The sequence below is a fragment of the Poecilia formosa genome, unplaced genomic scaffold (genome assembly GCF_000485575.1).
Source record: "Poecilia formosa unplaced genomic scaffold, Poecilia_formosa-5.1.2 Scaffold1, whole genome shotgun sequence".
Classification (NCBI taxonomy): Eukaryota; Metazoa; Chordata; class Actinopteri; order Cyprinodontiformes; family Poeciliidae; genus Poecilia; species Poecilia formosa.
In genome coordinates, this window is record NW_006799940.1 from 3856460 (window position 1) to 3879754 (window position 23295).

Genomic DNA, 23295 nt, shown 5'->3' on the forward strand with positions numbered 1-23295 from the left:
TATATATATATCTTTTTTGTTTCAAATCCATTTTATACTGTTGTGCGCCATCTATTTAGTGAAGTAAGATTTTTGACATTTTACATTACTATGTCTGTAATGACTTGTGTTATTTAAATATTTTTAGTGGAATATTTTAGTAAAATTAAAGTATTTATTAGTGTAAGCGCTACCACAGGTTTCCAACAACAGAAGTGATTCAACAGGCTCCGAGTCAAAATATCAATGAAGCAAAGGGTCACCTACCGCTCTGGGCATTTTGCCGTCCTTTTTCCCCGAGCTGCTAAGAAAAGAACTGCTAAATATGAGAACCAGAAATAAATAATAAATAAAATAAAGACGTGTCCTCCGTGCGGCTCCGGATCTCAGAGCGTCCTCCTGAGAGAGACAAAAGAAGAGAAACGAGTTTCAACCACTTGTGCGTTACTTAAACTCAGCTGCTCAGATCGACACTCCTGCGGGCGACAGTCATCATGAAGATGAATCATCAAAGTCCGCAAACGTAGCACGCGCTACGCGCCGGAATACTTCAAAATAAAAGTCGGACAACCAAGATATGCTTTTTGCTTTCCATACAAAGATATATATATATATATATAAAATATACAGATACACTTTTGGTCAAAAGTTTTAGAACACCCAATTTCTTCCAGTTTTTTTATTCCAATTCAAGACGTTCAAGTCCAATAAATAGCTTTAAATGGTTAAGGTTACCAGAATTATAGAAAATGGCATTTTTCAAGAAACACAAACTGGATTAAGAGTTTAAAGCTTTCTTGCTGCAATAGAGGTTTACCAAACATTGAAATCTGGTGCCACCAATAAAAGCAGTGTTGGAACACACTCCTTTTTATTGGTGCTCATGAGCATATTGAACAGTCTTGTACAGCAGAAAGTGTCAAGAAAAAGGTAATTGACAATGAAAGAGAGAAATTTAGGTCATTCCTTACAGAGAAATTATAAAGAAAGTCAAGGTGTCATTCAACTTCACCATCACAAGGCTCTCAGAAACTGGGGCAAACTCTGACGGGAAGAGATCTGGCTGATCCAAAGTCACACCTGAGTCCAGATGGCAAGTTTCTGAGAGTTAACAGCTTGCTTGATATGCAGCTCACAGGACAACAGCTGGCCGATGTAAGCAAAACTCAATTTCAACTCGATTTTAAATTGTGGACTTGTGAAGACTTGTAAAGACAAGTCCACAACTGGAATACTTTAGACTGTAAGAAGACATTGTGGACTGATGAGTCAAAATGTAAAATCTTTGGTTCAAGATCTTTGGACGCTGTCAAGTAGGAGAAAAGGTGATTCCATATGTTTGGCATAAACTGTCAAACACGGAGGAGGAAATGTGACGATCTGGGCCTGTTTTGCCGGATCCATAATGAGAGGCACCCTGAACCAAAATGGCGACCACAGCATTCAACAGCTCAATGCATACCTTCTGGTATGCATTTAGATAGTCAGGACATTATATGTAAGCAAGATAATGACCCATAACATAAATCCAATTGCTTTTTTGTACTGTATGCTTTTATTTCAATGTGTAAAGAGACATTAAACTATACATTTCAATAGCAAAATTTGAAAAATTGGGGTCTTCTAAAACTAAACCTGATCCTTTGAAATTTATTTTATTTCATTTATTATATTCTGTTAAAAATTTGCATCACAAATATACTGGGATCATTTTTCAACAAAAAGATTTTCCGGATTTTATTTTAAAATTACAAACCGGAAGTCGTGCATCTTTGCGTTAGCTTGACCAAATTAACACAAAGGCACATGGACGTTAAATTTTCTATGCAATGTGCCTCACCCACTTTCTATAATAAATGTTTATTTTCTCCACCCTTCTCTATTTTAACATTCAGCGATGACGCCTGCAGATTTCGCCAACAGGCGCACACCTCAATTTATTTTCTTATCCAACTATTTGTTTGTGTCGCCTCACAAAGTCGATCGCAAACACGCAAAACTGCGTCTTACAGTGAAAACACAAGCGGTGCTACCTGTTTACAGAGTGTTCAAATGTAACAAAGTGAAGATTTATGGACCTGGAAATGTTTCTGAGTTTTTGTTTGGTAATGTGCACACCCACATACAGCGAGAGGGAAACTAAGCTCAGAACTGTTTCATTCTTCTGTTGTTGTTTTTTTTTAGCACATACTTTTACTAATAAAATTGAGCACAAAAACTGCAAAGATTTCAGCATCTTCAATTTGGGTGCTAATATTGAAATTTGGCTTTGAGTGGAAGCAACGCTGTCACATTCTAATCCCACAGACACCTGTTGGGAGATTTTCCTCCTTTGTGCGGCGCAGCAGGGAAGTCCGCGGCAGGATAAAAAAAAAGAGCGGAAAAAACAAGTATTTGCGGGGGTTTAAAGATGCACCGTTAACTCAAACCAATAGCTGCTGAGGTGGAAGTCTTACCGGAGCTTGGTGTTGGGTTTTGGGAGATGAGTTTGTGTTTGTCCAGAGCGGGCAGCCACAGATTTTCCTCCAAACTCAGTGAGTGCAGACAGACGCAATATGGCGCTCCTCCATCCCACACAGAGTGGAGAGCCGCTGCAGGATGTGGGACTCCACAGGTTCACATTTTCACCTGGGCATAAAGCTTTTAATGCTGTCTTCAGGTACATCTCAACAAACTGGAATGTCAAAGAAATACTGATTTATTCCTGTAATTTAATAAATAAGTGAAACTCATGTACAGCTGTATTACACACAAACTGATATATTTAAAGCGTTTACTTCTTATAACATTTCATGATTGTATCTTACAGCTAATGAAAAGCCAATCGATGGAGTTTTGTCACATGGAAAGACCCCAAAAAGTAAACAAACCTGAAGGCTACTGTTACAGCAAATGCCATAGCACATGCAATAACTCACCGAAGGTGCTATAACTAAATATTTAATTGCATTTTTATGGGCTGACATTTCAGTTTTGAAAATATTTTTTATATTTTAATCAAAAATATTATGGTTGCTCGTGCATTTTTTCCTTCCACCCAATTTTCAATTAATATAGTTGTGTGAACAGCCAGTTGTTTTAGCAACAATTATCAAGTCACCCCGGATTCTGTGGGCCATAACATAACATTTATGTTTCTGTTAATATTCCAATGACCTGAATTACTGATCTTTGAAGCATTATCAAAATTAACAGATAAAAAATGATTGAAATATAAACTTCTGGGTGCACTGATGATAATTATGAGATTTACGTTTTAAAGTAAAACTACTGAAATGAATGTACTTTTTAAATTTATAAAGATATTTGTGCACAATTACGGGACCCTCATTCAATATAAAATGTGTTTAAAGCTGAATCTATAAACAACTGGTTTAAATAATGATTAAATGAGCTGCGTAAATCCAGTGAGAGAGATCAGTCATGCGTGCAGCACTAACTGTTAATTCGACCTGACTGGAGGAAAACAATTGAAGCGCATCCATCAGCTGATTGGAGACTGTGAATGAGAGGTCACCTGCCGCTGGTTACATCACAGCAGAAACTTTCACAGACAGGAAGTGATCCACCGCACCCAGCGGGCGGAACTCATCCAAGGAGCTGCGGCGAGCAGAGGTGGGAGGCGTCAAAGGTGAGCCGACCAATGGCGCCGCAGGGATTAAAATAGAGCCGTATATATCCGAGGTTTCACCTACTTCTCTACATCACACGAAACCACAAAGGGATGCGGTAGTCCTGCTCGCCACCACTCCTTTCACCGAGTGAAAAGCGGCTATACCTCATCGAGAGACAATGTGTTACATTTATCTCCAGGATCTGAAGAACTAAATATAAAACTGGTCCCAAACGTAATTTGGCGCAACATCAAGCTTAATGATATGAAAGGAATTCAAAGGCTAAAGGAAATTCCCAGATTGGTCACGAATGATTAAAAAAAGAAAGGATGTGGAGGCTTGACTTGTTCTTTGTATTCTATTATTATAAGAGCTTCGTGAACAGTTTGACAAAAATGCTAAACATTGTTTTATTTGCCTGTAGGCACATCTGAATGAACAGACGCTGATGCAAATTGATTAATTCAAAGGAAAGGCACTTTGAATGATCCCTTTGGACTGTTTGAAGCTCATTGACTGCCACCAGTTGAGTGTCTCAGCTCATAAAACCTGAGAGAATATGTCATTTTTGTTTGCTTTGCTTTGGCTGAGAGGAGAGGCGGGTCTGGACATCAGTGAGATCAGCTGTTTATGGTTCCTTGGGCCATTAAGGCAGAGCTCAAAACTTCACATTTCTAGCGATGTGTATAGTTTATTTACGAGTACAGTTTAAAAAAAAAAATCTTAAATGATTTTCATAGATTTCTGTTTCTAACAGGGCTTGACGTAAACACACAGATTTGACCTTTCACGCCCTTTTAACACACTGTCCCCACTCTGACAGTATTCTTAACAGACCATTTTATCTTATTTTAGCCAAACACACTTATCCTAAAGTGATGTCATCCATGACTCCGTAAACCAATACATGAATAAATAATGTGTGGAAATATTGAATGGGAGGCAGTTTCACCCAGAGAGTATTTTTATCTGAAATGATTGTTTACATTTTAAACAATGTTATCAAATGATGATGTAAGAGCTGTACCACATAACGAAATTGAACACCTGACAGAAACATTCATCACTTTCACATATTGAGAAAAGGACTTTGACATGGCATCTCTTGCTAAAATATTTTTTTATAAAAGTGACCATTAACAGAAAGCAGACTCAGCCTTCTGATTGGATAGTTGGATAAATTTATGTAAAGCTTTATAGGTTTATTAATATACACATAAGTCATTTTGTCAAGATCCTGGATCAACAAAATATATTTCTTAATATGAAAGCTAAAGTGGTTTGTTAAATACAAGCCAGAGGGTATCCTTCAGATCACAAAACAGTGTAAAGCACATTTGTTTTTTCAAATGACAACAAACTGAATCGTGAAAGATAAAAACACTTTTTTTTTTTAAGACTTTTATTTCTGGTGGAACATTTGCTGATCAGCTGATCTTTTCATGAGTCAGAGCAGTCCTGACCGAACTTGAGATGCTTAAAATCCTCCAGTCTTTTCAGAGTGACTTCATAGATGATGTCTGAAACAGACACACAAGATGAACATCTTTAAAACGCATTTTGCTCAGTGACGCTCTTGCTACTCTTCCAGGACTTGTGCAATGTTTAGTAACTACCAGTAGATGGCACCAGATGATAGCGTTATAACTTTATGCAAGCTTTTAAATATTTTGGTGGCACATAGATGGGACTAGTAAAATTATTTCCATTTGTACGCTGTTCAAGTAACTGTGGCTGCATTTCTTTGCAAAAGTATTCGTAATCCCCTGAACGCTAGAGCAGGGCAAGCTACTTGATTTTAAAATAAAATAAAATAAAATAAAAACATAAGAACACATGGAAGTTTTCAAATCTTGCCCAAGATGTTCCTGAAAAGCTCTGAAGACTTCATCACAATACATGACAACGGATGCTAAATAATAGAGTGGACTGAACATTTCAAAGTGTAAATAATTTGCCATGCTTCTTTTTAAGAATAACCCATATGAAGCAACTGATGAAGCTGTGATAAATTAAAAGGTTGAAAACAACAAAAAGAATCGGAGTATCTTACTGTCCAGCACTTCTCTTGCTGTATATCTCTTGTCTAATTGTTTGTTGACCTCAGCAATGAGCCATGGGAGGAAATTCACTGAAATATCTGCAAAAAGAACACCAGAAATATATATATGTATTAAAAAAAAAAAAAAAAAAAACAGGCAATGGGAAAGCCTCCACACAGGCACTCAGAGTAGAGCACCAACGCCCTCTTGTGGTAGAACAATGAAAGCTGAAGAGGCTCACCTTTCTCCACAGGGTCATAGAAGTAGCCGTGCCTTCTGAGAGAGGAGAAGACTGCAGGGAGGAGTCCAGCCAAGTACTGCTGGCTGAACACCCGGGCGGCGATCTTCTCTGCAGTTTCCTGCTCCTTCTTTAGCACTTCCTTCTGCTGGGCAACTCTGCGCTCCTGGAATCAAAAGGAAAATGTGTTTTTTTTATATATATATATATATATATTTCTTCTAGGTATGATAGTACCAATTCAGGCAAAAAAATACACACACACATGTATGTATAAAAGAGATTTCTAAGAAAAGCGTCAATCAGATTAGATTTGATGAGTGTCCTTGACAACAGCAAGCCCATCAAACCAAAACCACAGCTCACACCATAAAACATAAACATAGCTCTTATGAAATTACAGCTAGTGCTTGCATAAGAAGTACAAACTATTGCCCATGCTACTTTAAGAGAATAAATACAGCATTAAATGAAGATAAGAGTGTTGAATGCTTAATAATCGTAGTTGCTTGTCCTCGTACTTTCTCCTCTCGGTAGCGTCTCTCCTGCTCCTCCAGACGCTGCACCTCTGCCAGCTCGTTGTTTCGGAGCTCTTGGAAGACCCTCTGCTGGGCCCGCAGGCAGGCCAGCTCCTCCTCCTCCATCACTTCCAGCAGGGACTGTTCAATCGTCTTTCCAACCAGAACCTCCAACACAGGCTGCACCTCCAGGTCAAAGTCAAACAGCTGCAGAGGATACATATATCTATATGATGCATAGTTTGCTTCACCCTGTAGTCACTGTCTGTCTCTCAATATGTAGACGTTATCTTTAGTGGATTTCTGCTTAAAATACTCACATCCCCCTCCTCTATCTGCGTTTCAACATCTACCCCGGATTTGGCAGGAACAAAGAGCGGCGTTGATGGTTTATCCAGGAACTCATCGGTCTGACAATCAATCTCACTAACTTGAATGATATTGCTCAGCTCCTCGAGGAAAGAGTCTGGAAATAACAGAGACGGTAGTTTGTTTGCAGGTTTCAATTGCACATGGGAAAACAATTTTAGACAAAGTGTTTCACCTGTTTGTACAACAACATGTTGTCTGCCCTGTATAGCTTCAGGAGTCTTGGTTTTTAACTGTTCTTTGGACTGTTTTCGAGCAATAGCTCTCCTTCTGTACGCCTGCTGTCTTTGCTGCATACCAGGGTCTGAATTATTATTCTGTTGAAATTGGGGGATACAAGACCACACAAAATTCAAGACTACTTTATTTATCCCAAAAGGAGATTAAGTTAAAAATAATAATAATAATAACAAAAATGTAGAAAAAGAGGATAACACAGATGTTTCATCCATACTTTTGAAGTGACCTGCTGGTCGTGGAGATTTCCTCTGACGACACGACGATCATACATAATGTTTCCATACTGCAGCTGGTTCCTATTTTGGCGACAAAAGAGGTGCAATAAAATCTTCAGCAGTTATCATCCTGGTCGTTCAGAGAGAAAAACTGATCCCTGTAATGGTTATATTTAAATACAGAAGGAGCGCTTGGAATGCTTATTCAGACATCTTGTTCGTTGACTGTGAAAAATATTACCAAAGTGCAGTGAATACCAATTTCATGTTTTTCGTACCTTTGCTCTTTGGAGAATTTAGATGTTGTTTTTCTTTGGTGAGTTCACAAAAGCTGAGATTTTTTTTTTTAAGTCACACCCAGGTTTGATTAAGATCTGACCTATATAATCAAGAAGTTTCATTAAACAGGGGGCCCTGAATATTACTCTCTAGCATAAAACCCAGACAAAGAATGTCTGGTCATCAGTTTACCTGGCTTACGTAGCAGGAGTATGATTTAAAGTACACAGCAAGTCTACTTTTGAATAGCTCGCAAAACAAAAGAAAGGCTTTAAATTAAAGCATTTTCATTTAGAAATGGGAATTTCATTATCAGACCGTGAAATTACAGTTAAAATATGCAGGTTAAAGAGGTAATCTCCTATTTAAATGTCAAGTAATTAAAAAGAAAAAATAAACCCAAATTTGACTGATACTTGTACTGACTTGTCTGACAACTGTAAAATCAGTGGGTTTCATACGTTTTAGTTGTTGTCCTACAGTGAAAGTGAAGGACTTTTTTACTTAAAAATCCTTTACTTAAAACATAAAAACATTAAACAATGGCAGACATAGACAATAACTTGATAACATAAATAGACTTAACTTTATTTTTCTTAATCTATTTTGACTCATCTTTAAATTACAGACACATGCATGCAGCAGTCAGATTTTTTTTTTTTTTTTTTTTTAATGTATTTTAAATCCTAAAAATAATTTCAAGACCCTGTATTTTATACTATAGCCCACAGTGAGGACCCGCCCCCACGCTTGGGAACCACTATGCAAAATTACACCGCTAATCTGGACCTGTAAGCTCTTACAACTACAATGTAATAACAGTAACAAACAAACTTGCAGCTTTATCATTTTAGCTAAACAGTTTAAAAAGAAACGTACGGGTCGGGCAGATCTCTGTATCTGCGGATCTCCACAGGTTTGGGGTGACTTGAGTAGGTGAACATCCCGTTTGGTTCTGTGGGGCAGTAAAGATGGAAAGCAATGGATCGGAAACCGCTCCAAACTTTATTTACCGAGATTCGGTTCAAATTGGCGCTGACACTTGGTGAGTAAAGTCGTCTGTTTGGAAGCTAACAAGTGCGCAACGGTTGTAGCAACCGTATCCAGGAAGAAAACAAAGCGGACGTTACGTCACTTCCATTCAAGACCAACATTTTTACGTGTTGACTCTAATTATAACGCTTAACTGGCCCACCCTATTTTTATTTATTATTTTTTTTAGCGTACCTTTTTGCTGATAACTAGGAACACTATTTATGTGCAGATGAAGTTAATTTAATTGCCTCATGTTTTAAAAACGCCCAACTAAAAATGAAACATCAAACTTTTAAGGAAGTAATAGTTTTCAAATGACAGAAATAGGATTGGAAAATAAAATAGATCTTTTCAGCTTGTACCCAATTATCAAAAGTTCAGAAAAGACAAATCTGGTAGAGCGTCCACAGAAAAAGTATAAGTAAAAGAATCGTGCCTAATATAAAACACAGAAACAAATTATTTATTAACACATACGGCTGGCCGTGTTGTCATACGTGTTAACATAAACATGTTAATTTGAAGCAAAGTCAAATTAACATGTTTCTTTGCGTTACATTTTTCTTTCTATCATCAGTACTTGGAATTTCATAGCAGGTTATATTGCTATTTGCAGACTATTTTTGCCTTGTTGCAAACAATAAATGATCTCAACTTCTTGTGGTTCAGGTCAACACCCAGACGTCCCTGACACTCATTTGCTTGTTTTTTAAGAATTTCAGAAAACTGTAAAACAGCTGAAACACTGGGTGCCTTTAAACCTCAACTTAAAACCCACCTGTTTAGAGTTGCTTATGGCTAAATTAGGGTTAGAGTGTGGGTTTTGATGTCTTCGATGTTTTTAATGTGTTTATCTTTACTTTTCATCTATTTATTAATGTCACATACTGTTTTTATTTCTTCTTTAATTATGTAAAGCATCTTGAAATGCCTTCAATTTCTTTTAAATGGCGTTTTAACTAAAACTATGAGGTGTGAGAATCCTTGTCAAATAGCGTTTTGACTAAAAATCTTTAAATTCCATCCTGTCAGGCGACGGGGCCTGGATGATACCCGTGTTAAACGGTCGGCGGATGACAGGCGCTTAAATTCCGTAATAAAAATATGTTTTTATCTTTTTTTTGTTTGTTTTTAATGTTTTTATCTTTACTTTTCATCTATTTATTAATGTCACATACTGTTTTATTTCTTCTTTAATTATGTAAAGCACCTTCAAATGCCTTGCTGTTGAAATGTGCTATACAAATAAAATTTGATTGATTGATTGAATAAATTTAAACTTGGACAAGAACAAGAAGCTCAGAACAGTTGCTAAAATAAATAGTCTCCTCATTAAAAAGTGCCTGATAGCTCTCTTCCCCCTGACTCAATGCTAATAGACACAGGTAGTTCAGGAAAAAAAAAAAAAAAAAGTTCTGAGTATAACCTTTTGAAGCAAACACCACATCCTGCGTAAAAAGCCAAAAGGTGAAAAGTCATCCTCCTATTGTTGCACACCTACACTTTCCCTAAACTATAAACATTAAAAGTGTTACTTCAAAAGCTCTGATTCAGTCTGGCTCACATTATCTTAATGGTTACATTGTGATAAAACCGAATATCTACGTACAGAGGGCTTTGGGAACAGGCAGTACGTGCAACATTGACTGCTCAGTGTGCATGTGTGGTGCACAGGCAAAGCGTGACTGCACACTTGAAAACAGATTTGTTTTGCTCCCTGCCAACAACAAGCTGTGGGCAGCATGAGGTGTTTAGTAAAACCTGAAACACAGCTGAACGCGGCGCCGAACCACAGGCAGCATTCTCAGCCGTACGTACAGAAAAGTCTGAAAGTGTCAGAGAAAAGTAGGACAGCAACCAACCCTAAACTGTTTGCAGGAGGAGAAAAGGTCACGGCTTTGTTGAGAGTGACGTCAGAGCTGGACCTATCGATTGTTTAATCTACGTCTTGATTTTTCTCTACAGAACTGTCAAAAATAATTTTTCTAATACTGCTATTATGTAACGTAGCCCCCACAACATCATTTATTCACAATGTAGAGTTAAATATAGCTGCAGCAACATATGCTTCTTTGTATAACGAGCATCCACTCATTCGAGGGATTTGTGTGCTTGTTGGATTGTTGTTCATGCCTCAGTGGTCCCAAATCATTAGGCTTTATTAAAATGAGCAAACGGCCAGGCTTTGCTGTATTAGCCTGTTCTCATTAACCAGAGCTACAACATTATGTAACCAGCAGGGCAAGCTTCCCCACGCTCACCCATTGTTTTTGGGGACGCTTTGAGTCTGAAGTTCTCCTCACACAACTTAAACGTTTAAACTCTCCGATCACAGACAGGAAGTTTCCAGGCTGATGTCAGTAAGAGAGTTATCACTGTGGCCTCAACATTTTAGAACAATGGGTCTTATCTTGGACAGTGAAGAAGTGAAGTGTTACGCATGGGTGCAAAACAGAGAATCTGTGGGGGGGAAAAAATGGTTGTTGAAACTGTGTAAAAGGTGCATCAACAGCTTTTGTAGAAGCAGGAAAACAGAGAGGCTCCGCTGTTTAAACTTTGCTACTTAATCAGTTATTACTCTGTTAGCTGGAAATGAAACACCTGCAGTGCTTTTAAAATACATTTGTGATGACTAGCAATGAGTCTTTTGCATCACTGTGGAGGAATTTCAGATCTCTAGACTAGATCACTCCAAAAACTTTATTCATTTTTTTTTCTTTAGCCATTTGGAGATAGACTTGCATCCACATCCACCACTATGTGTAACACCATGATGTTTCATAAACAGTATTTATGAAATACTGTTACATTTGTGCCAAGTTTAACTGTAAGCTATGTTTCATTATGTGTAATTTTAATAATGAAATCGGAACAAGTGTAACGGAAAACAGACGAGAAACAGGACGGGGTGGAGTAGCAGGGTGGAGTAACAGGGTGGAGTTACTGGTCATGTTACTGAAGGAATCTGTGAAAGAACAAATTAAAGTGTTGAGCCTAAATACTGAGGGATGAGGGTAGGATGACAGTAGATTCAGGTGAGAGAAATCAGGTGATTGAACACCCAAAGTGAAAATATTTTTGAAATTTAACAAGTTCAGACGTGTGTGCTTCTCACAGTTCAGAAATGAAGACATCAGCAGTCAGGTATTAAGTCCTTAAATTAATAAAAAGCTACAGTGATTTCCATTACTGTTCTTTACAAGCTTTGAACGCTGTGATGCGGCTAATGCAAAGGTTTTACCGATGGGTTTGAACGAAATCTGTCACAGAAGAACACGTTAGTGGTTTTACTGCACAGGAGGAAGATGAAGAAAGCAATCAATGACTTTTCATGGTAGGCCACCGCATTTATTTATGTTTTTTTCCTATTTTGGAGCAGCTATGTTCTAGGCAATGTTTGGGAAAAATATTTAATGTACGTATTTTATTAAAAGTTATATCAGTGTAAATATCTCATGGTGCAACTTAAACAACTTATTGACAAGTTGGGCCTTCATGTTTTGTTTTTTTTTTCTTTTCAAACTTAGTGCACTCAATTGTCTGGAAATTATGGTAACTTTGTTTTTCTTGCTTGAATCTTCTACTTGTGGGTTTTTATTTTTCTCCATGTGAAACTTACAGATCTTTACACTTTCTTTGAATCTTCACCTTAGCTGATGTCACCAAGAAGGAGCAAGAATACAACGTCTTTGCAAACAAGCCACTTTGCAAATATCTTTGATAAAACAAGCAGAAATGATCGTTCAATCCAAGCAAGGGAGGTGCTGCATGGAGAAAATACAATTACTTCCAAGGGTAAAAATTGTAGATAATGTGCTGCTTTTTTTATGATATGATCTATTGACTTAACAACATTTCTATTCTTTGGCATAAGAAATCTGCCAAAGTCCTTGTGCCCCAATTACCTTCGTCAACACCGTGTCCCCATTTATTTTGCTGAACCCACACTTCACATGAGCATTGTCGCTACAATATTTACTGCAGGACATGTTCACACCGCTGATTATTGAGCAGCTCATCACCCCGAGCACTCATGACACAGTGTGTACTTCTCCTGCCTTCATTATCGACAAGCGGTCACAGTAAGCTGAGCCGTGACAAAGCTCGCTGTCAAGAGCTGCTGGACACGGTCATTATGGCTCCCACATCAAAGGTAGCCTGTTAATAAACACGTGCTCACTGGCTCACATTGAGAGGAGCAAAGGATAAAATATTAAAACGCAGAACAAAACTACGGGTCGATGTTCGATTGTCAGGTCGATTCAGCTGTTTTTCATAAACAAAAGACAAAAAGAAATAATCAAAAATGTCCCAAAATATGATAAAACAGCAACTTAAAAATACACACATAGGCACATCTGTTCAATTGCTTTTAAATCAGCCAATCGCCTGGCTTAATAAATTATCACCCCAATGTGTGTTTAGGCATTTAGGGTCTTTCTTTGTGAAGCTCGCATGTTCTCATTGTGCATGTGTGGGTTCCGTTCTGGGTACTCTGACTTCCTCCCACAGCCCAAAAACACTACGGTTGGGGGTTAAGTGAACACTCAAACATGTCCTTAGGTATGAGTGCACTGAAAAAAAAAATGACTGCATTTCCAACTTTTAAAAAAAAGTGTTAATTGGTCACAACAAGTAATCAAATTAACTTTATCCAGGTTAATTTATTAAGTTTATTTAGTCGTCAGTGTAAACAAACTTAAAGTAAATTTGTGTTCATTATAATTAATTTTTTTAATATGGAGCTCCGTTCTCTTTTTTTCACTGTGTTTTGCATGGTTCATTGAACCGTGTTGTCCTGTTGGACTGGCAACTTGTCCAACCCGCCTCTCGCCCCACTGAGCCTCCTTAGCGGGAACAGAAAAGGGAAGGATGGGTGTAATAAAAAACTTTGATATCTGACAGCCTTTCAGACAAGCGGTTAGTGATCATAACCTCAAACCAAGATCCCAAAGGTGTTAGGACACCATAAGAGCTTAGATGGATCAGATCTAAAGTCATGTAACTGGCATTATGAAAAGCCTTGGTGCTGTGCAAAGCGTGTCCAAGATGTGTTTTACTGCAATGTCATGCTAAGTTGCCAGGATAACTACTATTAGCAATACAAGCTGATAAGAATATATTTCTCTCCATGTTAATATTTAAAAGTTCAGATAGCTATTTATAAACAGCACAGTCTTTATTTAATCTGTAAAGATATTTACTCACACATGAAGTACTTGGAAAAATACTGGCTTCCTCAACTTGGAAGCCAGAAATCCCAGCTTCTGAGGACAAACCGAATCTGTCACATTCACAAAATAACAGTCAACCCCCCCCCCCCACCAAAAAAGGTCACACACTCTAATATTTAAGTTTGATTACAGCACACATACACTGTGGCGTTGTTTCGAAAATCTTCTGCAATGTCACAAGATTTATTTCTCTTGCATTGACGACAGTAGAGTCTGACTGCTGCACAAAGCCTTCTCCGGCATCCTCCAAAGATTCTCAATGGAGCTCAGGTCTGGACTCTGTGGTGACCGACCCACGTGTGAAAACTATGTCTCATGCTCCCTGAACAACTCGTTTATAATTTGAGCCTGATTAATTCTGGCATCGTCATCTTGGGATGTGCCTGTGTCATCAGGGTCATTGTATGTTGATAGTGAGCTGACCTCGTTCTGGAACACATACTGAACCGAGACCTGACCAACTGCAGCAACCCCAGATCAGCCCTCACTAGGCATGATGGGTAATCACTTCACCCACCTCTCTTCTTACCCTGGTGCCCTCATCACTCCGGAACTCTGGGTAAATCTGCACTCATCAGACCGTATGACCTTCTTCCATTGCTCCAGAGTCCAATCTTTATGCTTAAATTGAAGCCTTTTTTCCCTGTTATTTAAGGAATCACAAAGCACAGTCATTCAGGATTTTCTTCCGGCCACATTTCCTCCTTGAAGACGATGGGTCCTCCACAAGTAGTAGTTTCTGAAGTAGTTTCTCCAATCTCAATAGATGCTTTCTCATGTGAAATCTTTCATGAGTTCGTTTTGTCTGAATCTCTAGCATCATGTGACCCATTATTGTCGGTGTTTAGAGTTTGAAAACAATCCATTATCTAACCACAAGTTATTTGTGGCGAAGATCTTGCGCAAGATTCATCGCAGATGCACAAACATGTTGACTTAAGTTTTTTCATGTTTGCTTTTTAGTAACTTAAGCGTGCATGTTTAAATAGAGACGTATGATTCATATTATGACCAAACCTGAGGATTGTTTTAAACTTGTAATGACTTCTGTTGTCAATGCTGCAACTCATGGTGCTTTTTTCCAGGAGCATTTATCATTTCTTAAAGCAAGATCCAGTTTCTGTTTCTGTTTACATTGGTTTTCTCAAATTCAGACATGTTAAAGGAAGGTCTAAGATGAAGATGGTGCGAATTTACTTTGCAATGTTTGACTTTTATGATGCGTAATGTGTTGAAAGACCTTCCTCTTTCAATTGTTATCGAATATTTTATGTACAAGTTTGCTATATTAACATCCAGCTTAAACAGTTTGCAAAGGCCTCCTCTTTCTCAATCAGATGCAACAATGCAATGAATTAAATCAACTTCTTAAGGAAGGAAGCTGTGTTAAATATGTTTTAGAAAGGAAGGAAGACGCGGTGGCATCAGCCCATCGCCCCGTCACAGAGAAGAGGAACAGCAGTTCGCAGAAAAACCAAATCCGTCCATGTGACGCTGTCTGGTTTCTATCAGTTTTAGCAGGCAGCGTGTGCCAGAACATGCTGTTCTCTCAATAAGGCTGGCTGCTGTTATTATGCAACACATCAAGTAAAAGGAAGTGGAGCCCAGCAAGTTATTTGTGCCGCTTGTTTTTTTCATTAATTCTGCTGCTAATGAGCTTAGGATGCGACAAATGAGGCCTCCGTTTATTTAAATCAAAAAGAGCTCTTAAAAAGACAGCCAAGACTTACTTTATTTTTTTATACTTTATTTTTATTTTATTTTCTCACAGAGTCATCTAGAACCATTTATATTATTTGGGCTTTACAAATATCAGACATTTGTATCTGCTGGTGTGTAAACCTATTTACAATTTAGCATACAAATAGGAAAAGCATAACTAGTCGTCGTTAAAAGTGCTTTAGTGTAGTGGAAGAGGAAGACTGTGAAAAGTGAAGTGCATTCACAAAAAGCAAAACAAGAAAGAAAAATGGACCGTGCTTGATCTCATGTGTTGCACATAAAACACACCAAACATAGAAACTCATAGCATATTTCATCCACAGCAAACTGTGTTCATAGCTTCACAAGGCGATAGACTAAATATCTATCATGGTAACTACATATAATGTAATGTTTGTACTTTAATAGTACTACTGGGGATGTCCATCTTCACAGGAGGCACATCACTGACATTCATTCAAACAAAAAGGTGAAAAATAAACTTTTCTGTACAAAAACTGTGCTGCAAGCATATTTACAATGCACAGAGATAGTGCCAAACATGCTGGCATCATTGGAAGTGCAACTATACAAAAACTGTGACCAAATCTGCGACAGAAGGAAACAAACTCTTTGCTTTCGCTTCACTCAATTTCAACTAAATTATTTCTACTTTAGAGGAACGTTTTTAGTATTTTCAAACGTAAGACTCCTTTGCATACGAAAATTCCTCAAACACTGGCTGGCTGCATCTCCGGGACACCATCTCATGCTGGCCCTTGGAGACCGACTCGGACATCGCCCTCTGGCGAAACGGCTGCCGCCGCTCCACAATTGTGTCCTGTGCCGTTTGAGAGAAGCAGTCCTGGTTGTATGAGTACTCTCTGACTGGAAGGTCATAGTTCATAGAGGAAGGGCGGGACCTCCTGATCTGCGTTATGGCGTCCTGTACGGTCATGGAGCCGTAATGCGGTGGGGGCGCTATGTTCTGCACTGCCTGCTCATACGATGGAGGCCTGGAGGGCAGCCTGCTGTCCACCTGCTTGAACACTTCGATGGCGGACAGAGGGCGTGGCTTGAGCACAACGTCGGCGGAGGGATCTGCTTCACTCTGCGAATCCTCCTGAAGAGTCTCTGGGAAGGGGTTTTCCTTCGGAGCGTCCTTCTTTAGGCTGCTTCTGCTGAAGGCACCCAAGCTCCTGGTTCTCATCAGGACCTTGGAGGCCACCCTCATGGACTGCGATCGCCTCTTCTCCTCTGAAATCAGCTTGGGAACGTCCAGCTTGCCGTTCGTCGTCACCAAAGCCTGACTGTTGTCCTTCTTGGAACTCCTTGGCGAGCCCATGGGGGAACTGGTGAAGACGGAGCTCTCCGACTGGTTCGAGGCGGTGCTCTCCAGGGAAGAACAGGAGCAGTCCTTGCCCATGTAGGGCAGCGGATCCATGTTGGAGCTGCAGCTCAGTTTGGGGAAAGACAAAACCGAGCTGGCTCCACCGCGGCTTTTCAGCAAGAAGGAGTCGTCTGAGATCTGCTTTTTCAGCGGCTGGCCGTCAAAGTTGTCCCGCTGCATGGAGCAGTCGTCGTGGCTCCTGGCGTGGCTGCACAGGTTCTCCAGACTCTCCGGGAGGAGGAGGATGGGCTCGGAGCAGCGGCGGTTGAAGGGAGCCTTGTTGTCGAAGGCGGCGTCAGACTGCCAGGACGGGGTGGTTATGCTGGGACTGAGGGATGAATACGAAGAAGACGAGCCACGGCCTCCATCTGTGGAGCTTCTCTTCTCTCCCGCCTCTCCATCGCCATCCGGGTCAGTGCTGTCGTACGCAGAGTCGTGGTGGACCGAGGAAAGGGAGTCTACGTGGTGGGAAAGAGACAACAGTTAACACAAATAGATACAGTGTATGTGTTGCTTTAGTCTCTAGAGAAAATGTGTCCAAACTTCATGACCCTGGGACCAAAACTGACAAATTTGAACAACTGGTGGCCCACAAAATTCATGCAAAAGTTTGTTTATTTGTATATCATATGTATATCATTAAAGATCCAAAACATGAAAATGACTTCACTGTTAAAAGAAAAACAGAGAATTTCCCAATGTTTTGAATCATCAATGATTTTATATTTTGTTGGCAAACCATTGCCAAACAAAAGAATTTCAAAGCCCATGCTTTGGACCCTAATTTATGAGTTAGTCTTTAATTACCTTCATCTGTATCCAGCAAGCATGGAATATTTTCTCCAAGAATCCCACAGTTCTCAATCAGGAACTGAGTTAGTTCTGTGGCCTGTGCAGGAAAAAAAAGAGAGGAAAAAGACTGTAAAACAATCCAGACAGAACATAATTTCGTTTCTACACAATAATCTAGAGGAAAGAGTCCCTTGCAAGTGTGATCTGGCTTGTGAAAACTCATGAGGTTTTCTGCACAGCTAACCACAAAGCTTCAAAGCAGAAAAAGTGAGAGAGCAAATTCATCTCAAGAGTTTCTACCTTCTGCATCTTTTCCCTCTGCACGTCCAGCGGCGTGCCATCCAGCTGCAGCAGTGTGGGGCCGATGCACACCGCCAGATTGGAGGCGTCCATCTTGTTGGTGTCCGAGCTCTCCAGGATGCAGTGGAAGAGGCAGACCAGGTACTGCAGGAGGAGTTTGTTGGGCCCTGGAAGATCATCGAATACCCTGGCAGCGGAGGAAGGAAGAGAAAAAGAACAGGAAGGAGATAAGTTTGGCGGTCTTCAAGTTGCTCAGAGTTTGTTCCCTTTTTTAAACTGATCAGACACAGAAAGAAGAAGTGGCTTCTGTACGGCCTACAGATGGCGGACAGTGGGATATTCTGCAGAAAAAAACTCCGCTCAGAAAACCCTTTGTCCGCTGTTAACCACATAAGCATTGATAAAAATAAAAATAAAAAAAAAACACAAAAGATGTCCTTCCACATATAAATACCACATCTTCCATTGAAAAGAGGATGTAGGTGATAAAAATGTCTCTGGGCAGACCAGTTGGGAGTGGGTGTAGCTTTACTCACCTTCTGATTTCCAGAGTTCGCTGCTCGGTGTCTTCATGGTCCAGAGCTGCTGTCCACCTGTTGTAAAGGTCAGACCTGAGCAGGCTGTGGGGAAGTTCTTTCAGGAAACACTGCAAAAATAAAATAAATAGGGATGAGCTGCAGGAACAGTAAAAAAAAAAAAATAATAATTCTAAGATGGTTTAAGATCCTTCATAGTACAGATGGTTTCTTTAGTGTTTAAGGCAGCTATGATGGAAAACAGATAGCAGCTGGTGTGGTAAATTGTTGTAGCAATGTGGGGTTTTTTTGCAAACCAATGATATTTCTAGTTGTAAAAGAAAAAAAAAAAAAGGCGATTTAATCTTAAGAATGCCAGTGTGTTCTGTGTTACTCACTTTGAGCAGTCCGACCAGCAGATGGACCTGCTGACTCTCCAGGTCCACGTCTGTGCCGTTATCCAGCTGCTCCCTGAGGTCCTTCATCAGCCGGGTGTTGCACGGCTTCCGAAACACTCCCTCCGTAGACGGGCCCATCTTCCTCAGCAGCACCAGTAGGTCCTGATGGGAGCAAGATGCAGTGAGTAAACATGCAGCAAAGTAGGTGTTTGCTGTTCAGAAACATGGGATAAAAGATTTTTGTATTTCCAACATTTCAAAATAAACTTACTGTGATGGGTTTGGGAAGCGAGTAGTCATCTGGGCAGATGTTGCTAAGTGGCTGCCCAAACAGCTGATTCTTGGTTCCTTTATTTGCGTGGCATGCCTTGCTGGAAGTCCTCCTGAGCTTCATCTTGTTCCTCACCAGGTTCCATTTGGTTTCTGAAGACGACAAATGCACCGTTAGCATAATCTGATAACACATCACATGACTGAGACAAACGCAGTGCAAACAAAAGTTTGTTTTGCTCAACCTAAGCAGGCGCTAGATTTTCCTTTTTTTCGACTCTGCGGTTAATTTTTCAAACCTAATGGGCCCTCCCCCTCTGCACGGTGGCAGAGACCTGCACCATAGCCACCGCACGCGCGAGAGAGAGACACACAGAGGAAGACGTGTGCAAAAATTGTTCAAACTCACCAGAGGATTGTGTCAGTCGCTCCTCTTGATTGTTCAACTGCTTTGACAAAGCGCAGCTCTTCGCATCACCCTGGAAACATAATAAAGGAAAAGAGATGTGGTGATGAACATGGAAGAGGAACATGAGCACGCAAGAGCAAAAGCAGAAGAATCAGGGGCTCTTTTTCAATTTTAACCACATAGCACTTAGCAACATGTCCAAAATGAAATGAATGATCAAAGGTTATGTCACCAGAGGCATAAGCAGTCACCTCCCATCTCCTTATCAGATTTTTGCAACAATATCAAGTTGTACTGTACATCCTGCACATATCTACACTTGCATATATATATATATACATACACAAAAAAACACATTTTTGATCACAATAAGTTTATCTTTTGACCTACCTCCGGTGTAAGCACAATTATTTGCTCCATGCCACCTCCTGTTAGAGTTTTAGTCTGTAACCAAAAGAAAGATGTTATGAGAAGTGTAATTGTTTAACTGTAAGCTTGAATTTTTATTCAGTGGAGTTCCAGTTTAACGTGGCAGTGCAGACTTACAGCGATGCTGCCACTCAACACCTTCATGAGGACGTCCGGGGGTGAGGAAGAAGCACAACCAGTCCTCGTTATTGCGTCTCTAATTTTTCTGCAATGGCGATAAATACAAAAAATTGTTCAAAATGCTGCACGTTTCCATCAAGATCTGCTCTAAATATATATATATATATATTCTTTAAAATAGAAAATTAAAGCTTGGTGTTAAGAGTTTAAACAGTGAATCCTTATGAGTTTCTATGTTTATAATAACCAAAACCTTCATTCAGGAATTTGATGAATTAATTTTTAGCTTCATCTCAACAGTCCACTTGATCTTAACATTTAGCTGCACCAGTAGTCAGAAAATGTGTAAAATATGTAAATTTGGTAAAAAGGATTAAATATTGACCTCACCTGTGAAGAGTATCTGACCAGCGTTCTTTCACCTCAGGCGAGCTGTGGGCGAGAAAACAGCATGGTATGAGTTACTAAATCCACAGAGCGACTCCAACACGCTTCTCGACTGACAGTGGGAGGAATGAGACGAGCCGCGCATCCACTGCGTCTTTTAACAACTCTGGTGGAAAGTGTATCTCAGTCATGGGGAGAGGAAGCAGCGTCACGGCATGCCCCATTCAGACACCTTCCACTTCCTCATAGACGTGCAGCGCTGCGGTGGCTTTGTCCACCAGTGGAAACAGGATGGCGACCCAAATACGCGTACCCACGTGCTCACCTGTGAGGTTTCGGGATTGAAACATCAGATATACCGGCCGGCACTCGTGTTTTGTCTGTTAAAATGGCGACACGCTGTTTATCTAAGCCTCCAAATCAAAGCAAATGTGAAACCTTCACAAGGTGAATCACAACTCAAGTCCAGTCAGACAAAAAGAGAAGTGTTCTCATCTTTAAACACAACAACTCAAAACCCACTTGGGTATTAATCAGTTTCTTGGAATACAAAAATGGGTGAAAAACACAGTCCCAGTGTTCGATTATGATGACTTTGCGAGAAACGTGGGAGTCACTAAGCACCACAAATGAGCAATTTGTCATCTGGTGCAGCTTTAGTGATCAGAAATTCACAGCAGGGAAAAATACACTTTCATTCCTTTTTAGCCAATCACAAAGTCTTGACTACAAAGGATGAGTAAGGTTTTTCCTGCACTTCATCCTTACAGTAAAGGCCTGCATTTCTTGCCAGCCTCTGCCGTTAATTCCCTCAGACGGAGACGTGCTTTGCGGCGATGTCCAAACTTCCTATTTTTGTTGTAGAGTTTTTGTCTTGTGATGCTCCAGACCAACTTTCTTTTTGGTACTTCCTCGTTTTCTGAAAGGCCACACATCATATGACCATTCTACTACTGAATATGTGCACATATTCTCAGTTAAAGATTTGCAAGACATTTTGAGGAAAAACATCTTTTACACAGAATTTCAAAAGGTTTTCATTCCCATTTTACATTTTTATATTTTGTCACATACACACCTGCACAACCAATAAGAAAGTACAAAGTGGTTTCTGTATGGTAAGTCAACAACAAAATGCTTGTAATTTTCAGCAGACATTGCACAGCGCATACAGCGGTAAGTGTAGCTAACTAAATGTGCAGGAGCTCCACCTGGGTTGCTAGGTGACGGTCTGGAATTCAGTGCGGTTGCTAGGTGACGGGCAGTCCCTGCTGATTTGTGAAGTTATATTCGGGAGGTTTTCACAGGGCTCATTTTCCAGACACCAAGGAAATAAACTTTTTGTGCCAGAAACATCTCAGTGATTTTCTTAAGTGCTTAGGCTATTTTTTGGAACCAGTACAGACCCAAACGAAAGTATAAAACCTGGCTAAATTTGAGATATACATAATAGATTTTTAAATAATAGATTTTTAAACATACAGATAGAGCTATTAAAGTCAAAGCCCAGAATAAAATCCAATTGAGAATGCGTCGCATCTTGAGTTATTCTGCTAAGACTAATGGGTAAAATGTCAGTCTAGATGTTCAAAGCTGGCGTAGAATAGACATACCCTAATGGTGCATTCACACCAAACGCATTTCACGCATCAGGCGTCTCTGGTCTACATTCAAAGTCTATGTGGAGGCACGTCGATGTTTCGCTTCTCCAGTGTGGCGCGATTTGGAGCCCTGGGAGCGTTTTGAGCGTCTGACAAACTGGCCGGCAAAGTGAGACAACAACCAGAGCAATTTTGACGCATCTGACGCATCCTGCGTGTCTTACACGTCTTATGCACCTTACGCGCCCTCGATGCGCCTTCAAAGAGACTTTGAATGTAACGCACAAAACGCGTTTGGTGTGAACGCACCACAACAGATACACCTGTCACACTTTTCAGGGAAAAGTTTTAAAAACCAAATGTCCTTTCACTTTAAAAGAAAGAATAACCATGGGTTCATTATTCCTGCTTGCTTAAAAAGTGTTGAAAACTGCATGGATGAAGCAATGATCACATGAAGATACTCATTGCTACACAAATGCATGATCCTGCTTGAGACACTTGTGAATCAACCTGCTTACATGCAGCTGTTTGTGTGTGAGTCAAGTGCTGTGTGTTTGACCTCTCACCGAAAACACACGATACAAAAAGTGAGAGCCCAAGCCAGGACAAGAGTCAGCCTGGGATCAACGTCCCCCGCTGTCCCACTGTCGTCCTCCTCTTCTTTCTCTTCCTCCTCAAAGTCACAAAGCCAAACGTCCTCCAGGTTCACTCTTTGCTTTAGGCGGTAGCTGGCTGTTGACCTGTTCCAGCAGAACCGAAAAGAGAAGCAATAAGAGAGCTAAATCATTTTTCTGATTTCTATTTATGTCTGTGTTTGGTGTCCATGTGGTACAAGTCTCAGTTCCATAAATTTCTATCTTATTTATTGACTTTTCTTTTAGACTTTGTAAACAAAATGATCAGAAAATAGTTTTGTTTTGAAGAGTTTTGTTGTTGACGAGTGTTTCAAAGAGGTTTACTTTCCAAACCATCCACTGTTTATTGTTCACTGTTGAAACAGAGAAATGATGTTTTAGATTACATTTGTTCTTGACATTTCAATGAATTTCCCTATATGTGCAGTTCACTACGTGTGCTCTAAAACCAACAGGCTGATATTTGAGTGAAACACCCAACAAAACAGCATCCGTATGACCGTGAGCCATTTCTCCCTTTGGCTCTAGACTCGCACGCTTATTTTGGTTAAATTTTACTAGAATATCTTGAACTATAGTTCA

The 23295-nt window shown here is 39.9% G+C and overlaps 3 protein-coding genes across 5 annotated transcripts in view; all 3 read right to left on the reverse strand.

Annotated features, from left to right (window-relative positions):
* ezrb (ezrin b) overlaps positions 1 to 2537 on the reverse strand; it is a 32868-nt gene extending 30331 nt beyond the window's left edge. The window contains exons 1-2 of one of the 2 annotated variants that reach the window (XM_007545778.2): positions 2436 to 2537; positions 247 to 378 (exon numbers count right to left, since the gene is read on the reverse strand). In XM_007545778.2, coding sequence (XP_007545840.1) covers positions 247 to 258 — 12 coding nt within the window. In that variant the 5' untranslated portion in view covers positions 259 to 378; positions 2436 to 2537. Of the gene's footprint in view, positions 1 to 246; positions 472 to 2435 lie in introns of those variants that run through there. The other variant, XM_007545770.2, reaches the window with a different exon arrangement.
* Positions 2538 to 4958: 2421 nt separating this feature from the next.
* Positions 4959 to 8604, reverse strand: rsph3 (radial spoke head 3). 2 transcript variants are annotated; one of them, XM_007545792.2, is made up of 8 exons: positions 8374 to 8604; positions 7215 to 7296; positions 6936 to 7077; positions 6712 to 6857; positions 6395 to 6598; positions 5877 to 6039; positions 5647 to 5733; positions 4959 to 5113 (listed from the first exon to the last, which is right to left on the reverse strand). In XM_007545792.2, the coding sequence occupies exons 1-8, from the start codon at positions 8436 to 8438 to the stop codon at positions 5034 to 5036; spliced, it is 969 nt and encodes a 322-aa protein (XP_007545854.1). In that variant the 5' UTR covers positions 8439 to 8604; the 3' UTR covers positions 4959 to 5033. The 2 variants fall into 2 exon arrangements, with proteins under 2 accessions (XP_007545854.1, XP_016524176.1); XM_016668690.1 differs by having other exon boundaries at positions 6936 to 7080.
* A 6889-nt stretch (positions 8605 to 15493) lies between these two features.
* tagapb (T cell activation RhoGTPase activating protein b) overlaps positions 15494 to 23295 on the reverse strand; it is a 19298-nt gene continuing 11496 nt past the window's right edge. Inside the window, exons 4-14 of the mRNA XM_007545803.2 lie at positions 22645 to 22818; positions 20478 to 20519; positions 20085 to 20172; positions 19929 to 19982; positions 19539 to 19608; positions 19131 to 19282; positions 18860 to 19021; positions 18483 to 18592; positions 17947 to 18133; positions 17662 to 17743; positions 15494 to 17312 (exon numbers count right to left, since the gene is read on the reverse strand). Coding sequence (XP_007545865.1) covers positions 16162 to 17312; positions 17662 to 17743; positions 17947 to 18133; positions 18483 to 18592; positions 18860 to 19021; positions 19131 to 19282; positions 19539 to 19608; positions 19929 to 19982; positions 20085 to 20172; positions 20478 to 20519; positions 22645 to 22818 — 2272 coding nt within the window. The 3' untranslated portion in view covers positions 15494 to 16161. The remainder of the gene's footprint in view (positions 17313 to 17661; positions 17744 to 17946; positions 18134 to 18482; positions 18593 to 18859; positions 19022 to 19130; positions 19283 to 19538; positions 19609 to 19928; positions 19983 to 20084; positions 20173 to 20477; positions 20520 to 22644; positions 22819 to 23295) is intronic.

Coding starts and splice junctions, on each gene's coding strand:
- rsph3 (XM_016668690.1), bottom strand. CDS start 8,438: ATGTTCACCTACTCAAGTCACCCCAAACCTGTGGAGATCCGCAGATAC. Junction 7,081..7,214: donor ACCAGCAGGTCACTTCAAAA/GTATGGATGAAA, acceptor CCCCAATTTCAA/CAGAATAATAATTCAGACCC. Junction 5,114..5,646: donor AGCAAGAGAAGTGCTGGACA/GTAAGATACTCC, acceptor TGTCTGTTTCAG/ACATCATCTATGAAGTCACT.